General features: G+C 43.0%; 1 protein-coding gene across 4 annotated transcripts in view; it reads right to left on the bottom strand.

Moving 5' to 3' along the window:
* ankrd26 (ankyrin repeat domain 26) overlaps positions 1-23,336 on the bottom strand; it is a 120,880-nt gene that overhangs the window by 56,984 nt on the left and 40,560 nt on the right. For all 4 annotated transcript variants that reach the window (XM_078417422.1, XM_078417424.1, XM_078417423.1 and 1 more), the window contains exons 13-16: positions 19,890-19,960; positions 12,802-12,895; positions 4,523-4,849; positions 76-143 (exon numbers count right to left, since the gene is read on the bottom strand). In XM_078417422.1, coding sequence (XP_078273548.1) covers positions 76-143; positions 4,523-4,849; positions 12,802-12,895; positions 19,890-19,960 — 560 coding nt within the window. The remainder of the gene's footprint in view (positions 1-75; positions 144-4,522; positions 4,850-12,801; positions 12,896-19,889; positions 19,961-23,336) is intronic.

Genomic DNA, 23,336 nt, shown 5'->3' with positions numbered 1-23,336 from the left:
ATTAAAACAAAATACAGGATCAGATTTGCTTGAATTGATAGTTAATAAACTTACTACCATATATTATTATCTCACCTCATTTTTCCATTCAGAATTATTTTCCTTTTCATTATCCTCAATTGGAAACATCTGCCATTCACAAACTGTAGACATATTGACAAAATATTGCATCACTACAATTTTAAAAACTTTTCTTATGTATACCATAGATTGTAAACATTTGTGATTAAATGGTCAGAATCTAGGGGACAAAGTTTCATTTTTATGGAACGTACATTGTCAAGCATCATACATCTGGCATTTCAGTCTTCATTGTCACTTATATTGGTTAATATCTATTTAGCTGACTTAGCAGCATGAACAATAAGCCTATCAATTAGTTTATCAACAGCTTTTCAATAGCCTATCAATAAGTCTATCAACAGCTTTGTATTTTATGAAGCAGCACAGGACCAATATTCAAGTGCAAGTTATAAAGTAAGATAGGCTTTCCCTTTTTGAAAAAAGGGAGAGCATGTGGCTATTGCTTTTTCTTTTTACCTTGCTGGCTGGGAATATGAGGATTCTTATATTCTGCAGATAATCGTTTCCCCAGAGGCAAGCAGAATTTCTAATAAGTTTCTGATTTAAAAGAATGTCTTAAAATCATATGGTATTAAGGTAAGGTGATTGTAAGGTGTAAGGTATAATCAAAATATTTGGCCTGTGAATACTTAGGATTAGGTGTTAAATGTTTGTTCCTATTGTCCTTGTAACCATCATGAGTTAATTTATTAAAAATGAATAAAATAATCGCCAGTACTGTCAATCCACTAACATTTGAAAGATAATTATGCTGTTGTAGATGAATCCTCATCGGTGTCTCCTCTCTCCTGCTGTTCTGCTCTCGCTCCCCCTCCCACCAGAACAAGGACAGAGTTCCCCTGATCCTCACCTTTCATCCCACCAGCCTCCACATCCACCTATCAATTGCCAGGCTTTGTTTTCCCCCCACTCCCACCACAATCAGTCTGGAGAGTCCTGACCTGAAACATGGCCTATCCATTCTCTCCACAGATGCTGCGCGATCTGCAAGCACTTTGTGTTTTGCTCATTATTATACTAACATTCTTTTTAGAATTATTTTAAATGATAGTTAATTAAAACTGTCAACACATGACCTAAATTTTAATTATGTTAAGAGAACTATAGTTCGGTTACTTTAATCAGTTCTAAAAATTCATAGTACAGCGTTGTTACTGCTTTGAGTGACAATGCAGTGCTTGTTATAAGCTATATAATTATTTAATAAAATAGACAGATTTGGAATCTATTCAATTTTCCTCACAGATTTGAAATAACAAAGTTTTGTGACCTGGAGATATTATGAATAAATATATGTCCTTCCCAGCTTATGAACATCTGATTTATATACAACTTGTACATAGGAATAAGTGCTTGGAGATCGGGAGGGAAGGATTTTCCAGCTACTGTATAGCTGCAGGCATCATTGCCTTTTGGGAATTTGGATTACTGCTACATTTCTGACTTGCGAATTGATCAGGTTACCAACAGTTCGGAGGACTTAATCTTGGGAAATGAGGCCGGACAGGTGGCTGAAGTGTCAGTAGCAGAGCACTTTGGTGACAGTGATCACAATTCAGTGATATTTAAGGTGGTAATGGAAAAGGATAAAGAGGGACCAGAGGGAAAATGTCTAAATTGGGGCAAGGCCGATTTTAATCTGATAAGGCAGAAGTTGGCCCTGGTGGACTGGGATCAGCTTCTCGTGGGGAGGACCACATTAGAACAGTGGGAGTCATTCAAAGGAATAATTGAAAAAGTACAGAGGAAGCATGTTCCCCTAAAGTTTAAGGGTGGGACAAACAAGTCCAAAGATCCTTGGATGTCGAACGATATAGTAGGATTGATTAGAAAAAAAAGGGGGGCTTTTGGAAGGCATAAAGAACTTAAGGCACAGGCATCATTAGAGGAATACAGAAGGTGTAGGGCGGTTCTTAAAAAAGAAATTAGGAGAGCAAAAAGGGGCCATGAGATAGCACTATAGGAAGGATGTCGACAAAATGGAGAGGGTACAGAGGAGATTTACTAGAATGTTGCCTGGGTTTCAGCACTTAGGCTACAGAGAGAGGTTGAACAGGTTGGGTCTTTATTCTTTGGAGCGTAGAAGGTTGAGGGGGGACTTGATAGAGGTTTTTAAAATTTTGAGAGGGACGGACAGAGTTGACGTGGGTAGGCTTTTCCCTTTGAGAGTGGGGAAGATTCCAACAAGGGGACATAGCTTCAGAATTGAGGGACAAAGGTTTAGGGGTAACATGAGGGGGAACTTCTTTACTCAGAGGGTTGTGGCTGTATGGAATGGGCTTCCGGTGGAAGTGGTGGAGGCTGGCTCGATTTTATTATTTAAGAGTAAATTGGATAGGTATATGGATAAGAGGGGATTAGAGGGTTATGGTCTGAGTGCAGGTAGATGAGACTAGGTCAGGGAGAATGGTCGGCGTGGACTGGTAGGGCTGGACAGGCCTGTTTCCATGCTGTAGTTGTTATATGTTATATGTTACTAGCGGGCAAAATAAAAGAAAATCCCAAAGTGTTCTATAGGTATATCAAGGGTAAGAGGATAACGAGGGAAAGAGTGAGGCCCATCAGGGACCATAGTGGAAAGCTGTGTGTGGAGCCAGAGGATGTAGGAGATGTTTTAAATGATTTTTTTGCATCTGTTTTTACGAGGGAGGAGGGCGATGCGGACTTAGAAATGGAGCAGGAGGGTTGTGATGTTCTTGAGCATATTGCTATTGACAGGGAGGTGGTGCTGGAGGCTCTGGCAGGCTTAAAAGTGGATGTCTCCGGGCCCTGACGAGATGCATCCCAGGATGCTGAGAGAAGCAAGGGAGGAGATTGCGGGGGCTCTGGCACAAATTTTCAGAGCCTCTCTTGCAACAGGGGATGTACCGGAGGACTGGAGGATAGCTAATGTGGTGCCATTATTTAAAAAGGGCAGTAGGGATAAACCTGGGAACTACAGGCCGGTGAGTCTGACATCGGTGGTGGGGAAGCTGCTAGAAAAGATTCTGAGGGACAGAATCAGTCTTCACTTGGAGGATTGAGGGTTAATTAAGGATAGTCAACATGGCTTTGTTAATGGAAGGTCGTGTCTGACTAACTTGATTGAATTTTTTGAAGGGGTGACCAAGGAGGTAGATGGGGGTAGTGCAGTGGATGTGGTATACATGGATTTCAGTAAGGCTTTTGACAAGGTCCCACACAGGAGACTAGTCAAGAAGGTAAGAGCCCATGGGATCCAGGGCACCTTGGCAAAATGGATAAAAAACTGGCTTAGTGACAGAAGGCAGAGGGTGTTGGTAGAAGGTTGTTTCTGTGACTGGAGGCCAGTGTCCAGTGGGGTGCCACAGGGATCGGTGTTGGGTCCCTTACTGTTTGTAATCTACATTAATGATCTGGATGTCAACGTACAGGGCATGATCAGCAAGTTTGCAGATGACACAAAGTTAGGGGGGGGTGGTGAATAGCGAGGAAGGGATCTGCAAGCTGCAGGAAGATATAGATGAGATGGTCAGATGGGCGGAGCAGTGGCAGATGGAATTTAATCCTGAAAAGTGCAAGGTGATGCACTTTGGCAGGAATAACTTGGAGAGGGAGTACACCATGAATGGAAGGACCCTAGGGAAGACAGGGGTACAGAGGGACCTTGGAGTACAGGTACACAAGTCCTTGAAGGCAGCAGGACAGGTGGACAGGGTGGTCAAAAAGGCATATGGGTTACTGGCCTTCATTAGCCGAGGCATCGAATATAAAAGTAGGGGGGTAATGATGGAATTGTACAGAACACTGGTGAGGCCACAGCTGGAGTATTGTGTACAGTTCTGGTCACCACATTATAGAAAGGATGTGATAGCTTTGGAGAGGGTGCAGAGGAGATTCACCAGGATGCTGCCAGGGATGAAGGGCCTCGGCTATGAGGAGAGACTGAGCAGACTGGGGTTGTTTTCCCTGGAGCAGAGAAGGCTGAGGGGGGACATGATCGAGGTGTACAAGATCATGGGGGGCATAGATAAGGTAGATGGCGGGGAACTTCTTCCACTGGTGGAAGGTTCAACAACGAGGGGACATAGATACAGGGTAAGGGGAGGGAGGTTTCGGGGGGATGTGAGAAAGAACTTTTTCACCCAGAGGGTGGTTGGAGTCTGGAACTCACTGCCTGGGGTGGTGGTGGAGGCGGGAACACTCACAACGTTTAAGAGGCATTTGGATGGGCACTTGAAATGCTACAACATTCAGGGCTACGGTCCAAATGCGGGAAAATGGGATTAAAATTAGACTGTGTTTGGTAACGGGCGGCACGGACACGATGGGCCGAAGGGCCTCTTTCTGTGCTGTAGGACTCTATGACTCTATGACTGAAATCCTGTTGTAACCTGGAGACGACTTGTACAAGTTTACATTTGAGAATAAATATAGTCTATAGTTTATTATTAAAAGACAAGCCGTGGATTATACATACCATTTCCGTTTTTCGTTTTGGCATTTATGTCACTTCTATGCTGAAGCTCAGATGCAACCTGATTTTGTGTTGACAAATATGAAGACAACTTAGTTTTCAATGAGTCAGCTGAGCCTTCAGACTCCGGTGGTCTCAAGTCACAAACAATCGCTTCCGATGATGTTTTTGGTTTGTTTATTGGGGAGTCAATATTGGACAATTTTTCATTTGGTGTTTGGAGAGCCATTTTGCCAACTTTCCTCATTTGCTTATCACAAGGCATAGAATTAAACTTAGTTGGTGATATGTTTTTATCAGAAGCACTTTCAGAGTCCCAGTTTGAGTCATCTATGTAACAAAAATCAACATGTTGTCAAAATACAAGCACCAAAATATATTCAGCCAAAACATAGAAATTTATGTCCTATATGAGGAAATAATGTAGAAATAAATTGCTGTTCAATAAAAGGCTTGCTTTTTAAAAAAATGGTATTTGCTTTTATTGGGAAGTTATTTGGTAAAGCTGGTCCACACTAGACACAAACCTCTCTAAACCATCTTGCACTATGGATCACTTCTTGCACTACCATTGACTTATTTCTAAATGTGCTGTTACAGTACATTAATGTCTTTTTGATTTTCAGCATCTTTGCATAATTTATGTTGTGTTTGTTGTTTCCAGGCTACATGACTGTGATGCTGCAACAGGCAAGCTTTGCACTGGACCTCTACCTTATTGTACTTGACAATAAACTCCACTTTATTTGGTCACTGAAAGTTAATGAAAATGAATAATGTTATTGATATGATGCCACTCAGAATTAATCGTTTTCACATTCAGATTTATTTGACTACCTACAATTTGTGGGTCCTTTGGATTACATTCCAATTGTTTCTTAATCCTTTTGAGAACGTAATGAATATTTGAGGCAGGAGCAAGCCTTCAAAAACTATAATTTGCAACAAGAAAAATATCTGAATGGAATTGTCGTAAACTAGCATCTGAAGTTCCCTGTGTCTGACGTAGGTGTCCTTGTCATGTAGAAGCTCCAGCGATTAGAGTAAGGCCAGAGAGATGTTGCTACGGATCAAGGATGTCAGGTAGGTTGGAGTTACAGAGTGCCGTGACCAGCCTCTCGAAGCCTTTCATGATGGTGCATGTCAAGGCTACTGGATGATAGGCATTCAGGCACGCCACTTGGCTTTTCTTTCGGAAATAAAAGGGATTTCGTAAGGATGGTCTTGTTTAAAATATTGCTGTTTGTGCAAGTCAAATATAAGTATACTCTCAGCTGGAGTACTGTGTGCAGTTTTGGTCTCCAAATTTGAGGAAGGATATTCTTGCTATTGAGGGCGTGCAGCGTCGGTTTACTAGGTTAATTCCCGGGAATGGCGGGACTGTCATATGTTGAAAGACTGGAGCGACTAGGCTTGTATACACTGGAATTTAGAAGGATGAGAGGGGATCTTATCGAAACGTATAAGATTATTAAGGGGTTGGACACGTTAGAGGCAGGAAACATGTTCCCAATGTTGGGGGAGTCCAGAACCAGGGGCCACAGTGTAAGAATAAGGGGTAGGCATTTAGAACAGAGATGAGGAAAAACTTTTTCAGTCAGAGAGTTGTGAATCTGTGGAATTCTCTGCCTCAGAGGGCAGTGGAGGCCAATTCTCTGAATACATTCAAGAGAGAGCTAGATAGAGTTCTTAAGGATAGCGGAGTCAGGGGGTATGGGGAGAAAGCAGGAACGGGGTACTGAGTGAGAATGATCAGCCATGATCACATTGAATGGCGGTGCTGGCTTGAAGGGCCGAATGGCCTACTCCTGCACCTATTGTCTATTGTCTAACCAGCATTCATGGAGAATAGGTGCATAAATATGGCAGTTACATGAGAATGGGTCATTAAGAGCACATTACTCTACATTACACGCTACTGTTTCATGCATAAACCTTTAAATAAATTGTCTAAGTATCTGCCATCTCCAAATCCTTCTACATAACAAATATCAAATTGCAGTGTAAAACATTAAAGATAAACAGCATTACGATAGAGCAAAAATAAATCAGTCGAATGTGCCTTTAACTTTTCAGAGGATGTTGCTGCTATTCAGCCTACGACGCCACTATCCTAACACCGTAACCTTTGTTTTAACTTACCTCTTTATAACAGATTTTGGTTATAGTGGGCAGACCTACCGACAGCTGCCCCTGCCACCCCTGGCTCACACCGTCTCCCCGTTGCTTGAATTAAGCCAATTCAACATCACCTTTACTCTGGCACCATTTAGGAGGCATTCCGTTGGGGCCTCTTGCCCTGTTTAATTAGGTTTCTAATCATCTTTCATTTATTGAATTCTCTCCATCAACTGAATTATGCTTTTCCCACTGCAGCTTCCTGCTCAAAGGTGCCATTGAAGGATCCATCTGTCTGTCTGACATTATTATCCTCTTAAGTAGCAATTTCATATCCTTGTTGAATAATATCAGTTTCTGCAGGTTCTTTTTCTCTATTTCTCTTGGGTTCCTCGTATTGTGTGCACCATCTGTCACACCAATAGTTTTCTAATCCTGTACCCCTTAATGAGGTGTGAGTGATCTTTACAGCAAACTATTTTATGATTTCCTGGTTACTGAGGCCTATTAATGAGGTGTGAGTGATCTTTACAGCAAACTATTACATGATTTCTTGGTCACTGAGGCCGGTTAATCTGTTAAAAATATTAAGATGATGCTTCTACTGGTGAATGTTAGGAGAACACTTACATCACTCCTCACCAAACATTCAAAGTTACCATTATTTTAAGTGGAATGACATGAAAAATGTTGGCATGATACTACTTGATGTTATCAATTCCTCTTGACATTTGCCATTGGTACCCTTTCATAATGTTAGTTGGAATGGTTTAAACAATGAGACAAGTGTGTGGCACCCAGAATTGCAGTGCAGCAGGTGTGGAAACAAAATTAAAACCTTGAAAACTGCAAGTCCAATTGGCCAGCTGGCACAGCAGGCAGCGATGGGGGGAAGTATTCGAGGGCAGGTAGGCTTAACTGCATTTATTTTAGTGCAAGGAGCTTCACCGGTAAGATGGTTGAGCTGAGAGCATGGATCAGCACAAGGGCTTATGATACTGCTGCATTCATGGAAGGCAAGGTTGAGGAAAGAGCAGAACTAGGTAGCTCAGTATTCCCGGCTATAGAAGTTTCAGGTGTGACAGATTGGAGTACAAAAGGAAAGGGAATGCAGCACTACTGATCAGGGAAAGTATTACAACTGTACTTGGGGAGGATATCCTGGAATGATAATGAACTTGGGGAGGATATCCTGGAATGATAATGAACTTGGGGAGGATATCCTGGCAATGAGGCTATACAGGTAGAACGAGCAGTCAGAGTAGCTACTCTAAACTTGACTATTCTCATGCATTTCCAGCCAGCCATTATATACTCTATAAACTAGAAATCATCCAAAACAATACAGTATTAAAAAGGTTCCCTACTTCTGAATGTCACCATCTTATTAAAGTTCACGTCAAAATTCTTACACTTGTTTTCAAACTCTCTTCATCCGACTTTTCCTTCCCCATCTCATTAGCCAAATAACACAACTGCTATTATGCCTATTTGTTCTGATCATCAGCCTGATCTAACAAGAGTTCTGTTAGGCTATGGTGAGGGAGGCGGGAGGGAGGGAATGCAGAGGTTACTTGATGCTAGGTAAACTACCCAAGCAAAATATGAGGTGCTATTTCTCCAATTTGCGTGTGGCCTCACTGACAGTGGAGGAGGCCCAGGACTAAAAGGTCAGTGTGGGAATGAGAAGGGAAATGTATGGAAACCGGGAGATTGCCAAATACCAGGCCAGATAATATGGATGGACAATGACTGTGGGCAACCAGTCAGACTTGGCCCCATGGTACTCTTCTAGTTCAAGCCTTTTAATCCCTACCAAATTTAATCATCAGGTGCCATAAAAGTATCCCAATATCCATCTCCTTTCTATTTTTGTGTAGGAAAGAACTGCAGATGCTGGTTTAAATCGAAGGAGAACACAAAATGCTGGAGTAATTCAGCGGGACAGGCAGCATCTCTGGAGAGAAGGAATGGGTGGCGTTTTGGGTCGAGACCCTCCTTCAGAAGAGTCTGGTCTCGACCAGAAATGTCACCCATTCCTTCACTCCAGAGATGGTGCCTGTCCCACTGAGTTACTCCAGCATTTTGTGTCAACTTTCCTTTCTATCTTTTTTCCTCAAAATACCCCATAAACGATAGCTTTTTGAACAAACCACTGGTCATTTGTCCTCCCATCTCCTTTGGTGAATCAGCATCTGTGTTTAATGATGATCATGTAGTCATTTTACTTGAAAAGCTGTAAAGTAATAACGGCTTTTGCTGAGTGGCACAAAACAACGCAGGAATCATTGGCACATATTTGAACTGACAGGATGTGAGTGGTAAAGATCTGTGTTGAAGTCTTCCCACATTTTCTTACTATATGGAAGGTCGTTATTTTGGTCTCCCATGTCTATATTTTACCCACAGATCAATCTCTTCCTGCTAATCTTCTTTGTAGCTTAATTACACTTTCCTATTAATTCCCCCAAGATTCTGCATCAGGAACAATTCAGTGGTCTATTAACCTACAAATCAGATCTCTTATTCAATTTCATTACCCTTCTGTCTCCACCAAAGAACCTGAAGATTATTTGCTTCTTCCCGATACAGAGATCCAATCAGTTCCCAACCACAACTATATGTAGGAAGGAACTGCAGATGCTGGTTTATACCAAAGATAGACACAAAGTACTGGAGCAACTAAGTGGGTCAGGCAGCATCTCAGGAGAAAAGTAACAGGTGACGTTTTGGGTCGGAACCCTTCTTTGGCATTTGGCGATCTCTCGGTTGCCAAACACTTCCCTTCTCATTCCCACACTGACCTTTCTGTTCTGGGCCTCCACTGTCAGAGTGAGGCCACATGCAAATTGGAGAAATAGCACCTCATATTTTGCTTGGGCAGTTTACTCAGCATCAAGACCTCCAGGGTGGTTATCTCTGGTTTGCTTCCAGTTTCTCGTGTTGGTGAGGGCAGGAACAGGGAGATACGGGACCTGAATGTGTGGCTGAGGAGCTGGTGCAGGGGGCAGGGATTTAGATTCTTAGACCACTGGGATCTGTTTTGGAGTAAGGATGGATTGTACAAAAGGGACGGGTTGCACCTCAACAGGCAGGGGACCAGCAAACTGGCAGGCAGATTTGCCACTGCTACACGGGTGGTCTTAAACTAAATAGTGGGGGGGGGGGGGGGGGGTTCAAATGTGATAGACAAGGATGGAGTTAAAGGGAAAGAGAGTATAGGAATAATTAAGAAACACCCCAGAATTAACGGGACAGAAAGCTCACGAAGCAATAGGAGAAAATGGCCAAATGTAATAGGAATCGATGTGGAAGCTGAGATGAGCAACGGTACTATACATGAATGCGCTTAGTATAAGAAGTAAAGTGGATGAGCTTGAGGCTCAGTTAGAGATTGGTAGGTATGACATTGTGGGGATTACAGAGACGTGGCTGCAGGAGGATCAGGACTGGGAACTGAATATTCAGGGTTATATATCCTATAGAAAGGACAGGCAGGTGGGCAGTGGAGGTGGGTTAGCTCAGTTGGTGAGGGATGGAATTCAGTCCCTTGCGAGGGGTGACATTGGGACTGACGATGTAGAGTCACTGTTGATAGAGTTGAGGAATTGTAAAGGTAAGAAGACACAAATGGGAGTTATCTACAGACCCCCAAACAGTAGCCTGGATATAGGGCGTGAGTTGCAGCAGGAGTTAAAATTGGCATGTAACAAAGGTAATGCCACTGTAGTTATGGGGGATTTCAATCTGCAGGTAGACTGGGAAAATCAGGTTAGTTCTGGACCCCAAGAAAGGGTTTGTAGATGGATTCGGAGATGGATTCTTAGAGCAGCTTGTACTGGAGCCTACCAGAGAGAAGGCAATTCTGGATTTAGTGTTGTCCAATGAACCAGATTTAATAAGGGAACTCAAGGTAAAGGAACCGCTTGGAGGTAGTGACCATAACATGATTAGTTTTAATCTGCAATTTGAGAGGGAGAAGGTTAAACCAGGAATGTCAGTGTTGCTGTTGAACAAAGGGGACTATGAAGGCATGAGAGAGGAGCTGGCCAAGGTCGAATGGAAAGGGATCCTAGCAGGAATGACGGTGGAACAGCAATGGCAGGAATTTCTGGGCATAATCCAGAAGATGCAGGATCATTTCATTCCAAAGAGGAAGAAAGATTCTAAGGGGAATAAGAGGCAACCGTGGCTGACAAGGGAAGTTAAAGATGGAATAAAACTAAAAGAAAAGATGTATAAGATAGCAAAGAGTAGCAGGAAGCCAAAGGATTGGGCAATTTTCAAAGGACAACAGAATACAGCAAAAAGGGCAATATGGGCTGAATAGATGAGGTACGAAGCAAAGCTGGCCAGGAATATAAAGAAGGACAGTAATAGCTTCTTTAGGTATATTAAGAGAAAAAGATCAGTAAAGACAAATGTGGGTCCCTTGAAGGCAGACACGGGTGAAATTATTATGGGTAACAAGGAAATGGCGGTAGAGTTGAACAGCTACTTCGGATCTGTCTTAACTAAGAAAGACACAAACAATCTCCCAGATGTACTAGTGGACAGAGGATCAAGGGAGACAGCGGAATTGAAAGAAATTTGCATTAGGCGAGAAATGGTATTGGGTAGACTGATGGGACTGAAAGCTGATAAATCCACCTCGGAGCTCCCACGTGGTCTCTACGTCAAATAGTAAATTTTTGCTTGCACAGTGGCACTTACGTTTACGACTTGCGTAACACCGACATGTGCAAGGGTCCATGGGACGTAACCCTTACATAAGTCGGGGAACATCCATAGAGTAAATATATTCAAAAATGAATTTACGTTGTGATTTACTTTACAACTTGTTGCAGATATATTGAGTGATATAGACAATAGACAATAGGTGCAGGAGTAGGCCATTCAGCCCTTCGAGCCAGCACCGCCATTCAATGCAATCATGGCTGATCACTCTCAATCAGTACCCCGTTCCTGCCTTCTCCCCATACCCCCTCACTCCGCTATCCTTAAGAGCTCTATCCAGCTCTCTCTTGAAAGCATCCAACAAACTGGCCTCCACTGCCTTCTGAGGCAGAGAATTCCACACCTTCACCACTCTCTGACTGAAAAAGTTCTTCCTCATCTCCGTTCTAAATGGCCTACCCCTTATTCTTAAACTGTGGCCCCTTGTTCTGGACTCCCCCAACATTGGGAACATGTTATCTGCCTCTAATGTGTCCAATCCCCTAATTATCTTATATGTTTCAATAAGATCCCCCCTCATCCTTCTAAATTCCAGTGTATACAAGCCCAATCGCTCCAGCCTTTCAACATACGACAATCCCGACATTCCGGGAATTAACCTAGTGAACCTACGCTGCACGCCCTCCATAGCAAGAATATCCTTCCTCAAATTTGGAGACCAAAACTGCACACAGTACTCCAGGTGCGGTCTCACCAGGGCCCGGTACAACTGTAGAAGGACCTCTTTGCTCCTATACTCAACTCCTCTTGTTACGAAGGCCAACATTCCATTGGCTTTCTTCACTGCCTGCTGTACCTGCATGCTTCCTTTCATTGACTGATGCACTAGGACACCAGATCTCGTTGAACTCCCCCTCCTCCTAACTTGACACCATTCAGATAATAATCTGCCTTTCTATTCTTACTTCCAAAGTGAATAACCTCACACTTATCTACATTAAACTGCATCTGCCATGTATCCGCCCACTCACACAACCTGTCCAAGTCACCCTGCAGCCTTATTGCATCTTCCTCACAATTCACACTACCCCCCAACTTAGTATCATCTGCAAATTTGCTAATGGTACTTTTAATCCCTTCGTCTAAGTCATTAATGTATATCGTAAATAGCTGGGGTCCCAGCACCGAACCTTGCGGTACCCCACTGGTCACTGCCTGCCATTCCGAAAGGGACCCATTTATCCCCACTCTTTGCTTTCTGTCTGTCAACCAATTTTCTATCCATGTCAGTACCCTACCCCCAATACCGTGTGCCCTAATTTTGCCCACTAATCTCCTATGTGGGACCTTGTCGAAGGCTTTCTGAAAGTCGAGGTACACCACATCCACTGACTCTCCCTTGTCAATTTTCCTAGTTACATCCAATTTATGGAATTTATTTGTGTCTTACACAATAAAGCAAAAAATAAACCAAATTTGAAAATCACCTTCATCTTGGTTCTTCCTAATGTTCGTATGGCTCAGGACACCAGCTGAAACTAATGAACCAATTGATTTCTTCCATGAGATATCCGAGACAGACTAAAATAAAAAAAAACACTGTAAAATATAAATAATTCCATTTCAACTTATCATGGCACCACAGTGATATATTGCCATAGTTGTTTGCAAGTTCATATCCACAATCCTTTCAAACTATGGTCATTAAGCAAGGCAAGAGAGGAGATTGCGGGAGACTTGACAAAGACCTTTGCCTCTTCTCTAGCCACCGGCGAGGTGCCAGAGAACAGGAGAGTCGCTAATGTTGTTCCATTATTTAAGAGAAGAAAAGAGAATCCAAGGAATTATAAACCGGTGAGCCTCGTGTCAGTGGTAAGGAAGCTATTGGAGAGGATTCTTCAGAATAGAATTTACTCCATTTGGAAGAGAATGGGTTAATTAAGGACAGCCAGCTTGGTTTCTGCTCAGTCCGCCTAAACCTACCTGATCTCCTGGTTGCTCAGCACTTTAACTCCCCCTCACATTCCCAATCTGACATTTCTGACCTGGGCCTCCTCCATTGTCAAAGTGAGGCCTAGTGCAAATTGGAGGAGCAGCACCTCATATTTTGCTTTGGTAGCTTACACCCCAGCGGTATGAACATTGACTTCTCTTACTTCAAGTAGCCCTTGCTTTCCATCTCTCTCTATCCCATCCCCCTTCCCAGTTCTCCCACCAGTCTTACTGTCTCCGACAACACTTTATCTCTGTACCACCCATTCCTCTGACATCAGTCTGAAGAAGGGTCTCGAACCGAAACATCACCCATTCCTTCTCTCCAGAGATGCTGCCTGTCCCGCTGAGTTACTCCAGCATTTTGTGTCTACCTTCGATGTAAACCAGCATCTGCAGTTCTTTCCTACACATGGTTTTGTACATGGCAGGTCATGTCTCACTAACCCGATCGAGATTTTTGAGATGACAAAGGTGATCAATGAGGGTATGGCGGTGGATGTTGTCTGCATGGATTTTAGTAAGGCATTTGATAAATTCTCCCAAGATAGACTGATCAAGAAAATTTAAATGCATGGAATTAATGGTGATTTGGTTATATGGATTCAGCACTGGCATATTGATAAAAGACAGAGGGTTGTGGTAGAAAGACAATATCCAGGCTGGAGATCTATGGCCAGGGATTCCACAGGGATCTGTGCTGGGACCTCTCCTGTTTGTGATATATATAAATGACTTGGATGAAAGCGTAGATGGACTGGTTAGTAAGTTCGCAGAGGACACCAAATTTCTGGGGTCGCAGACTGTGAGGAAGGCTGTCAAAGTCTCCAATGGGATAAAGATAGGGCTACAGAAATGGGCAGAGAAAAGGACGGTGCAAGTTTAATGCAAGCAATTATGAGGTATTGCACTTTAGAAGATCAAATGTAAGGGGAAAATTTATAATTAATGGCATGACCCTTAACTGCACTGATGTACAGAGGGATCTTGGGGTCTAGATTCATAACTCCCTGAAAGTGGCAACACAGGTAGATAGAGTTGTAAAGAAGGCATATAATGTGCTTGCTTCTATAGGTCAATGCATTGAGCATAAGAGTCAGGAGATCATGATGCAGCTTTGTAAGATTTTGGTTAGGCCGTATTTGGAGTATTGCATGCAGTTCTGGTCACCCCATTACAGGAAGGACATGAAGGCTTTGTAAAGGGCGCAGAGGAGGTTTACCAGAATGTTGGTTGGATTTGGGTGTACTAGCTACAGGGACAGGGTGGACAGACTGGGATTGTTTTCTCTGGAACTTCAAGTTTGCAGGGAGACTTGATCGATCTATATAAAATTATGAGAGGCATAAATAGGGACAATGAGAACCTTTTTCCAGGATAGAAAATTCAAATATTAGGGGTGAGGAGCAATGCTTAAAGGAGACGTGGGGGCCAAGTTTTTTTTACGCAGAGAGTGGTGAGTGCCTGGGATGTTTTGCCGGTGGTGGTTGTTGAAGCAGATAGTATTGTGGCATTTAAGGGACTTTTGGTTAGGCATTTGGATATGCAGGGAATGGTGGGATATGGATTATGTGCAGCCAATAGACAATAGACAATAGGTGCAGGAGTAGGCCATTCAGCCCTTCGAGCCAGCACCGCCATTCAATGCGATCATGGCTGATCACTCAATCAGTACCCCGTTCCTGCCTTCTCCCCATACCCCCTCACTCCGCTATCCTCAAGAGCTCTATCCAGCTCTCTCTTGAAAGCATCCAACGAACTGGCCTCCACTGCCTTCTGAGGCAGAGAATTCCACACCTTCACCACCCTCTGACTGAAAAAGTTCTTCCTCATCTCCGTTCTAAATGGCCTACCCCTTATTCTCAAACTGTGGCCCCTTGTTCTGGACTCCCCTAACATTGGGAACATGTTATCTGCCTCTAATGTGTCCAATCCCCTAATTATCTTATATGTTTCAATAAGATCCCCCCTCATCCTTCTAAATTCCAGTGTATACAAGCCCAATCGCTCCAGCCTTTCAACATACGACAGTCCCGCCATTCCGGGAATTAACCTAGTGAACCTACGCTGCACGCCCTCCATAGCAAGAATATCCTTCCTCAAATTTGGAGACCAAAACTGCACACAGTACTCCAGGTGCGGTCTCACCAGGGCCCGGTACAACTGTAGAAGGACCTCTTTGCTCCTATACTCAAATCCTCTTGTTACGAAGGCCAACATTCCATTGGCTTTCTTCACTGCCTGCTGTACCTGCATGCTTCCTTTCATTGACTGATGCACTAGGACACCCAGATCTCGTTGAACTCCCCCTCCTCCTAACTTGACACCATTCAGATAATAATCTGCCTTTCTATTCTTACTTCCAAAGTGAATAACCTCACACTTATCTACATTAAACTGCATCTGCCATGTATCCGCCCACTCACACAACCTGTCCAAGTCACCCTGCAGCCTTATTGCATCTTCCTCACAATTCACACTACCCCCCAACTTAGTATCATCTGCAAATTTGCTAATGGTACTTTTAATCCCTTCGTCTAAGTCATTAATGTATATCGTAAATAGCTGGGGTCCCAGCACCGAACCTTGCGGTACCCCACTGGTCACTGCCTGCCATTCCGAAAGGGACCCATTTATCCCCACTCTTTGCTTTCTGTCTGTCAACCAATTTTCTATCCATGTCAGTACCCTACCCCCAATACCATGTGCCCTAATTTTGCCCACTAATCTCCTATGTGGGACCTTGTCGAAGGCTTTCTGAAAGTCGAGGTACACCACATCCACTGACTCTCCCTTGTCAATTTTCCTAGTTACATCCTCAAAAAATTCCAGTAGATTTGTCAAGCATGATTTCCCCTTCGTAAATCCATGCTGACTCGGAATGATCCCGTTACTGCAATTTCGTCTTTTATAATTGACTCCAGCATCTTCCCCACCACTGATGTCAGACTAACTGGTCTATAATTCCCCGTTTTCTCTCTCCCTCCTTTCTTAAAAAGTGGGATAACATTTGCTATCCTCCAATCCACAGGAACTGATCCTGAATCTATAGAACATTGAAAAATGATCTCCAATGCTTCCACTATTTCTAGAGCCACCTCCTTAAGTACTCTGGGATGCAGACCATCAGGCCCTGGGGATTTATCAGCCTTCAGTCCCATCAGTCTACCCAAAACCATTTCCTGCCTAATGTGGATTTCCTTCAGTTCCTCCATCACCCTAGGTTCTCCGGCCCCTAGAACATTTGGGAGATTGTGTGTATCTTCCTCAGTGAAGACAGATCCAAAGTAACGGTTTAACTCGTCTGCCATTTCTTTGTTCCCCATAATAAATTCCCCTGCTTCTGTCTTCAAGGGACCCACATTTGCCTTGACTATTTTTTTCCTCTTCACGTACCTAAAAAAACTTTTGCTATCCTCCTTTATATTATTGGCTAGTTTACCCTCGTACCTCATCTTTTCTCCCCGTATTGCCTTTTTAGTTAACTTTTGTTGCTCTTTAAAAGAGTCCCAATCCTCTGTCTTCCCACTCTTCTTTGCTATGTTATACTTCCTCTCCTTAATTTTTATGCTGTCCCTGACTTCCCTCGTCAGCCACAGGTGTCTCTTACTCCCCTTAGAGTCTTTCCACCTCTTTGGAATAAATTGATCCTGCAACCTCTGCATTATTCCCAGGAATACCTGCCATTGCTGTTCTACCGTCTTCCCTGCTAGGGCCTCCTTCCAATCAATTTTGGCCAGCTCCCGCCTCATGCCTCTGTAATCCCCTTTGCTATACTGTAATACCGACACTTCCGATTTTCCCTTCTGCCTTTCCATTTGCAGAGTAAAACTTATCATGTTGTGATCACTGCCTCCTAATGGCTCTTTTACCTCTAGTCCCCTTATCAGATCAGGATCATTACACAACACTAAATCCAGAATTGCCTTCTCCCTGGTAGGCTCCAGTACAAGCTGTTCTAAGAATCCATCTCGATTTGGCCTTAGACACAAAATGCAGGAGTAATTCAGCGGGACAGGCAGCATCTCTGGAGAGAATGGGTGACGTTTCGGTTTGAGACCCTTCCTCAGAACTGAACTGAACTGAAGAAAAGTCTCGACCCGAAACATCACCCAAAAGAAAAACTTTTTCAGTCAGAGAGTTGTAAATCTGTGGAATTCTCTGCCTCAGAAGGCAGTGGAGGCCAATTCTCTGAATGCTTTCAAGAGAGAGCCAGATAGAGCGCTTAAGGATAGCGGAGTCAGGGGGTATGGGGAGAAGGCAGGGACAGGGTACTGATTGAGAATGATCAGCCATGATCACATTGAATGGTGGTGCTGGCATGAAGGGCCGAATGGCCTACTCCTGCACCTATTGTCTATTCCTGCTCTCCAGAGATGCCGCCTGTCCCGCTGAGTTACTCCAGCATTTTGTGTCTATCTTCGATTTAAACCAACATCTGCAGTTCTTTCCTACACAGTAAGATTTGGTCTTGTTCGGCAGACATTGTGGGCCGTTCTTGTGCTATGCTGTTCTATGTTCTATAACGCCATTAGCTTTGCAAATTGTCAAAGCTGGATTTGCAATGTTTTATTTTGATGAATAGAAACATTAAAAGCACAGTTAGTTTTTTTAATTAAAAAAGTTAATCTAACTATCTTTCCTTTCTTTCATGCAATCCTCCTTTGAATGAATAGACTAGCATCTAAGCGCAGATTCCTCGGCATAAAGAGGATCTCAGTAACTTGCTGCACTGGCACTAGACTTCAGAGGAAATCCAATAGAAGAGTGAAGCTTGGAAATCACTAGTAGAGCTTCCACAGTAAGATCACAACTAGCATGCTTGTGCACGAGATGCAAATCAACTCACCAGCATTTTGCAAGCATCAACCTCTGCAAGGAGAGTGGGTTAGGGGTGGGGGACGAGGAGGAAAGACAGTGAATTCTGTACCAAACGTCCAGTGGGATAACAAAAATAATCAATTTGTTTTACCTCGATAACTTTTTAAAATCACCATTGAGTAATTTAGCTCAATCCCTTCAAATGTGTTAATCTTTCTTCAATTTGAGTAACAGATTTCATTTTTACTTAGGCTCTGGAACCTGCAACTTTTAATTCTGTCACTTAAGCCCTTTGTGGGCAAGGCTTTTCTCCCCTCTTGCTGCCTCTCACCAAATTTTGTCTCTCCCTGAGTGGTGGATCAGGTTGACATGCTGACTGGTTTACTACAGTTTTTTGATTCTGTTGTTTTTATTCTATCTATGTGATCCTCTAATGTCCTCCTTGTGAGTCATTTCTTGAGCATTTGATGCAGGTCTCATGTTGCCTGTGTGGAGTTTGTGCAATCTCCCTGTGACCATGTGGGTTTCCTCCGTGTACTACAGTTTCTCCCTGTATCCCAACGTTGTGCAGGATGGTAGGTTACTTGACCACTGTAAATTGATCATAGTGTTTGGGTGAGTGGTAGGATCTGAGGGGAGCGGAGCTGCTGGGAATGTGGGGAGAATAAAATGGGATCAGCATATTTGGGTGTTTGACAGCTGGCATGGATTTGGTGTGCCAAATAGCCCAAATAGCTGCGGCTCACCGGCAGTCTCTCTGTCTTTTTTTTGTTTTTTGTCTATTGTCATCGTTTAATGTACGTTTTGTTCTATTTTTAACTCTGTTTATGTGTGTGTGGTGGGGGGGTGGGGGAAACATTTTTTTTCTAAACTCCTCCTCAACGGAGATGCGACCTTTACCGTGTCGTATCTCTGTTCGCGCTACGGCCTAACATCGTGGAGTCGGCGGCCTCCAGCTGGGATCGACCTTAAAGACTCCGGTCGCAGGGCCTGGACTTACCATCTCGGAGGCTTCGGCCGTGGGCCCTGCAGACCGCAACATCGGGAGCTCGCAGGTCCCTGGCTGGCGACCGGCTTTCAGGAGCTCCAGCCGTAGCAGCTTCGACCGCCCCGGAGCGCGAGGTACGATAGACCCGCTCGCAGGCCCCTCATCGCTCTGCGTGGCCTGGCCGCGGCACTTTCCATCGCCCGGTGGGGGCTCAGGACCTTCATCGGCCTGCTCGGCTCGGCTCGGCCCTCGGACTTTCCATCGCCCGGTGGGGGCTTCAAAAGTTGGGAGCCTCGATCGCCTCGTGGCGTCACGGGAGAAGAATGAGGAGGAGATAATGACTTTTCTTTGCCTTCCATCACAGTGAGGGTGTGCCTGGAGCAATCACTGTGATGGCTGTTTGTGTTAAAATTGTATTTGTGTGTCCTGTGCTTTTTGTTGTCTACTGCCGGACCCTGACGTGAGGGGACGCTGGCGCTGTTTGTTCGCCGCTTCTCCGTCAGGATAGTTTGTCTGTTTGTTTTTATGTTATGACTGTTTTTGTAAAGCGCTTTGAGCACCTGGTAAAGCGCTATATAAAATAAATGCTTATTATTATTATTATTATTATTATTATTATTATTATTATTATTATTATTTTTGCATTTAATGATTCTCTGACACCTATTTAAAATTATGATAACACCATAATATTACAAAATATTCATTTTAGATAAGCTAAAATGAGATACTTTCCATTAAATAAATGCACAAGAAAAGGTTTACTAAGCATACCTCTGAATCCTTGGGAGATTCTGTATTTTCTTCAGCTTCTGCCTCCTCCAACCCCAGTTCCAAAAGTAGGTCTACATAAAAGGGAAATTAAAAAATATTCTATAGAATGATGTTACAGAATTAGTTGAAAAATGTTAGCTACCCCAAAAATGATTTTTTTGTTCCATAAACCATTTATTTTTTCCATCAAGTTTCAACAAGTAACTATTGAAGAACTATTTCTTTAAAGTTTCTGGAAATGTGATTGCTTCCTGGTTAATAGCAGTTTATTCAGCAGTGGATTTGCTTATTCAGTAAAACTTTTGAAAAAACAGATATGTTAAATTTACGTGATCTGCAATTTCTTATGAAGCATTGTAGGGTCGCTACCCTGGACTTAGAGTTAAAATGATATTCAAATTAATTGATTGAAATGATTGCAAGATACAGCATGGAAACAGGCCGCTTGGCTCAGAGTTCATGCCAACCATTCACACTAGTTCTCGGTTAACCACATTCACATCTGCTCCCTACACGCTAGGGACAATTTACAGATGTCAGTTCACCAGCAAACACTCCTGTCTTTGGGATTTGGGAGGAAATGAGTGCACCTGATGGAAATGCACGCAGTCACAGGAGGATGTGCGAACTCCACACAAACAGCACCCGAGGTCAGGATCAAATCTGGGTCTCCAGCGCTGTGAGGCCAGCTGTGCCACTGTGCCGCTTATAGGGGTTTTAAAAACCTTTGGCCTAAAATCTCCTGAAAAAATGAAGCCCACACATTTCATTGACCATCCTGTGGTAGAGTAATTTCAACATTTCCTAAGAATCCACTACACCATCACAAATACTTGTAACAATCAATAAAATAAACCAAATATTTATTCTGAGGCAGGCAATGGAGATAATACGCCATTTCGTTGATGTTATGCCATCTTCTTTCCAGGAGCCCCTCTTAATGCAAGAACAATTATAGAACATAAAACATAGAACAGTTTGGATGAAGGGGAGCCAGTGGATGTAGTGTATCTAGACTTTCAGAAAGCCTTTGATAAGGTCCCGCACGGGAGATTGGTGACTAAAATTAGAGCACATGGTATTGGGGGGTAGGGTGTTGACATGGATAGAAAATTGGTTGGCACATAGGAAGCAAAGAGTAGAAGTAAACGGTTCCTTTTCAGAATGGCAGGCAGTGGCGAGTGGAGTGCCGCAAGGCTCGGTGTTGGGGCCGCAACTGTTTACCATATATATTAATGATTTGGAAGAGGGAATTAGAAGCAACACTAGCAAGTTTGCGGATGACACAAAGTTGGATGGCAGTGTAAACTGTGAAGAGGATGTTAGGAAGTTGCAGGGTGGCCTGGACAGGTTGAGTGAGTGGGCAGATGCATGGCAGATGCAGTATAATACAGATAAATGTGAGGTTATCCTCTTTGGCGGCAAAAACAAGGAGGCAGATTATTATCTCAATGGTGTTAGTTAGGTAAGGAGGAGGTGCAGCGAGACCTGGGTGTCCTTGTACACCAGTCACTGAAAGTTGGTGTGCAGGTACAGCAGGCAGTGAAGAAAGCTAATGGAATGTTGGCCTTCATAACAAGAGGATTTCAGTATAAGAGTAAAGAGGTTCTTCTGCAGTTGTATAGGACCCTGGTAAGACCACATCTGGAGTATTGTGTACAGTTTTGGTCTCCTAATTTGAGGAAGGACATCCTTGTAATTGAGGCAGTGCAGCGTAGGTTCACGAGATTGATCCCTGGGATGGCGGGACTGTCATATGAGGAAAGATTGAAAAGACTAGGCTTGTATTCATTGGAATTTAGAAGGATGCGAGGGAATCTTATAGAAACATATACAATTATAAAAGGACTGGACAAGCTAGATGCAGGAAAAATGTTCCCATTGTTGGGCGAGTCCAGAACCACTGGCCACAGTCTTAGAATAAAGGGGAGACCATTTAAAACTGAGGTGAGAAAAAACTTTTCCACCCAGAGAGTTGTGAATTTTTGGAATTCTCTGCCACAGAGGGCAGTGGAAGCCAAATCACTGGATGGATTTTAAAAAAGAGTTAGATAGAGCTCTCGGGGCTCAAGGGATATGGGGAGAAGGCAGACACGGGTTATTGATTAGGGACGATCAGCCATGTTCACAATGAATGGCGGTGCTGGCTCGAAGGGCCGAATGGCCTCCTCCTGCACCTATTTTCTATGTTTCTAGTTAGCACAGGATCAGGCCCTTTGATCCATGACATCTGAGCAAGCACAATGACAAATTAAACCAACCCCATCTGCCTCCACATAATCCAATATTATTTATGCTTATTGTGCAAGCATGTTTCAAAGCAATGCCATTTTGGAAGTTATTGAATGTTTAATAATAGTTTACGTTATGAAGATGCATTAAATGGGGGAAAAAACATCGCAACATGTAAAGATTATTAAAGCATGGCAAATTTACCAAAGGGGGACAGAAATTTGTTATGCTGAAGCTTTTTTGAGACAGGCGTCTAACTGATTCTGAATTGATATAATTTCAGGTAATTTGCTTGTCCTTTACAATGGGAAGCAGATGTATGTTGGAGAATGGGAAGACCAGATTAAGCAATCAAGGAGGCAAAGGAGCGATGTAACAATAGGGGCATAATTACATCAGAAATCTTGGATATTTTGCATCAAAATGTTGTGTCATGTATTTTTATTGTGTTTTCAAGAAACAAAACGGCAAAGTATTAATTGAAACAAAAGTAGCAAAACGTACATTTTCTAATAAAAAAATAAGATACTTAAATAAATGATTTTTCTCAGAAGCTTGAATAGATGTTCAAATTCTATGACAAACTTTCTATTTTAGATCCACCAAAAAAAATTCAATAGCATTTATACCGTTGGTTCATTTGAATTAAATGCCCAATGTTGACATGCAATGTACTGATAGTGGGGAATTTAGCTGTAGTAATATCATTAGATGTTAGGTGTGCGTGGACTGTGATGGAGAATACCATTGCCTAGAATAAGAGCCCACACTTCATATCTTGAATGAGCTGCTAGAGGAAGCTATAGAAATGGATACAATGATCTTGCGGATAGGAAGAGTTCAGAGAGCTATAGATCAAATGCAGGTAAAGGACTAGCCCAGTATGCCAGCGTAGTAGGCGTGCACAAGGTAGGTCGAAGGGCCTGTTTCCCTGCTGTGCAGCTCTATGACTCTGAGAGGAATATAACTTGCCAATTACAAGATCAAGTCATGATCCAAGGCTACCTACATATGGGCAATTCATAAGAACACTACATTCTGATATGAGCTGACATCAGACTTTTGCAAGATTGAAAAGCTTTCGATGAAACAGCTAAATAAAGTACACAAAAAATTCACATACACCATTATACTAAATTATCTAACACCACAGAAATGATATTCAATGCTTTGATAGTCTTCATGTGGTTTCATAAAAAGGCATTTGAGTAAGCT

This window comes from Rhinoraja longicauda, chromosome 20 (assembly GCF_053455715.1).
Source record: "Rhinoraja longicauda isolate Sanriku21f chromosome 20, sRhiLon1.1, whole genome shotgun sequence".
Taxonomy (NCBI): Eukaryota; Metazoa; Chordata; class Chondrichthyes; order Rajiformes; family Arhynchobatidae; genus Rhinoraja; species Rhinoraja longicauda.
This window is presented reverse-complemented; position numbering and strand designations above follow the sequence as displayed.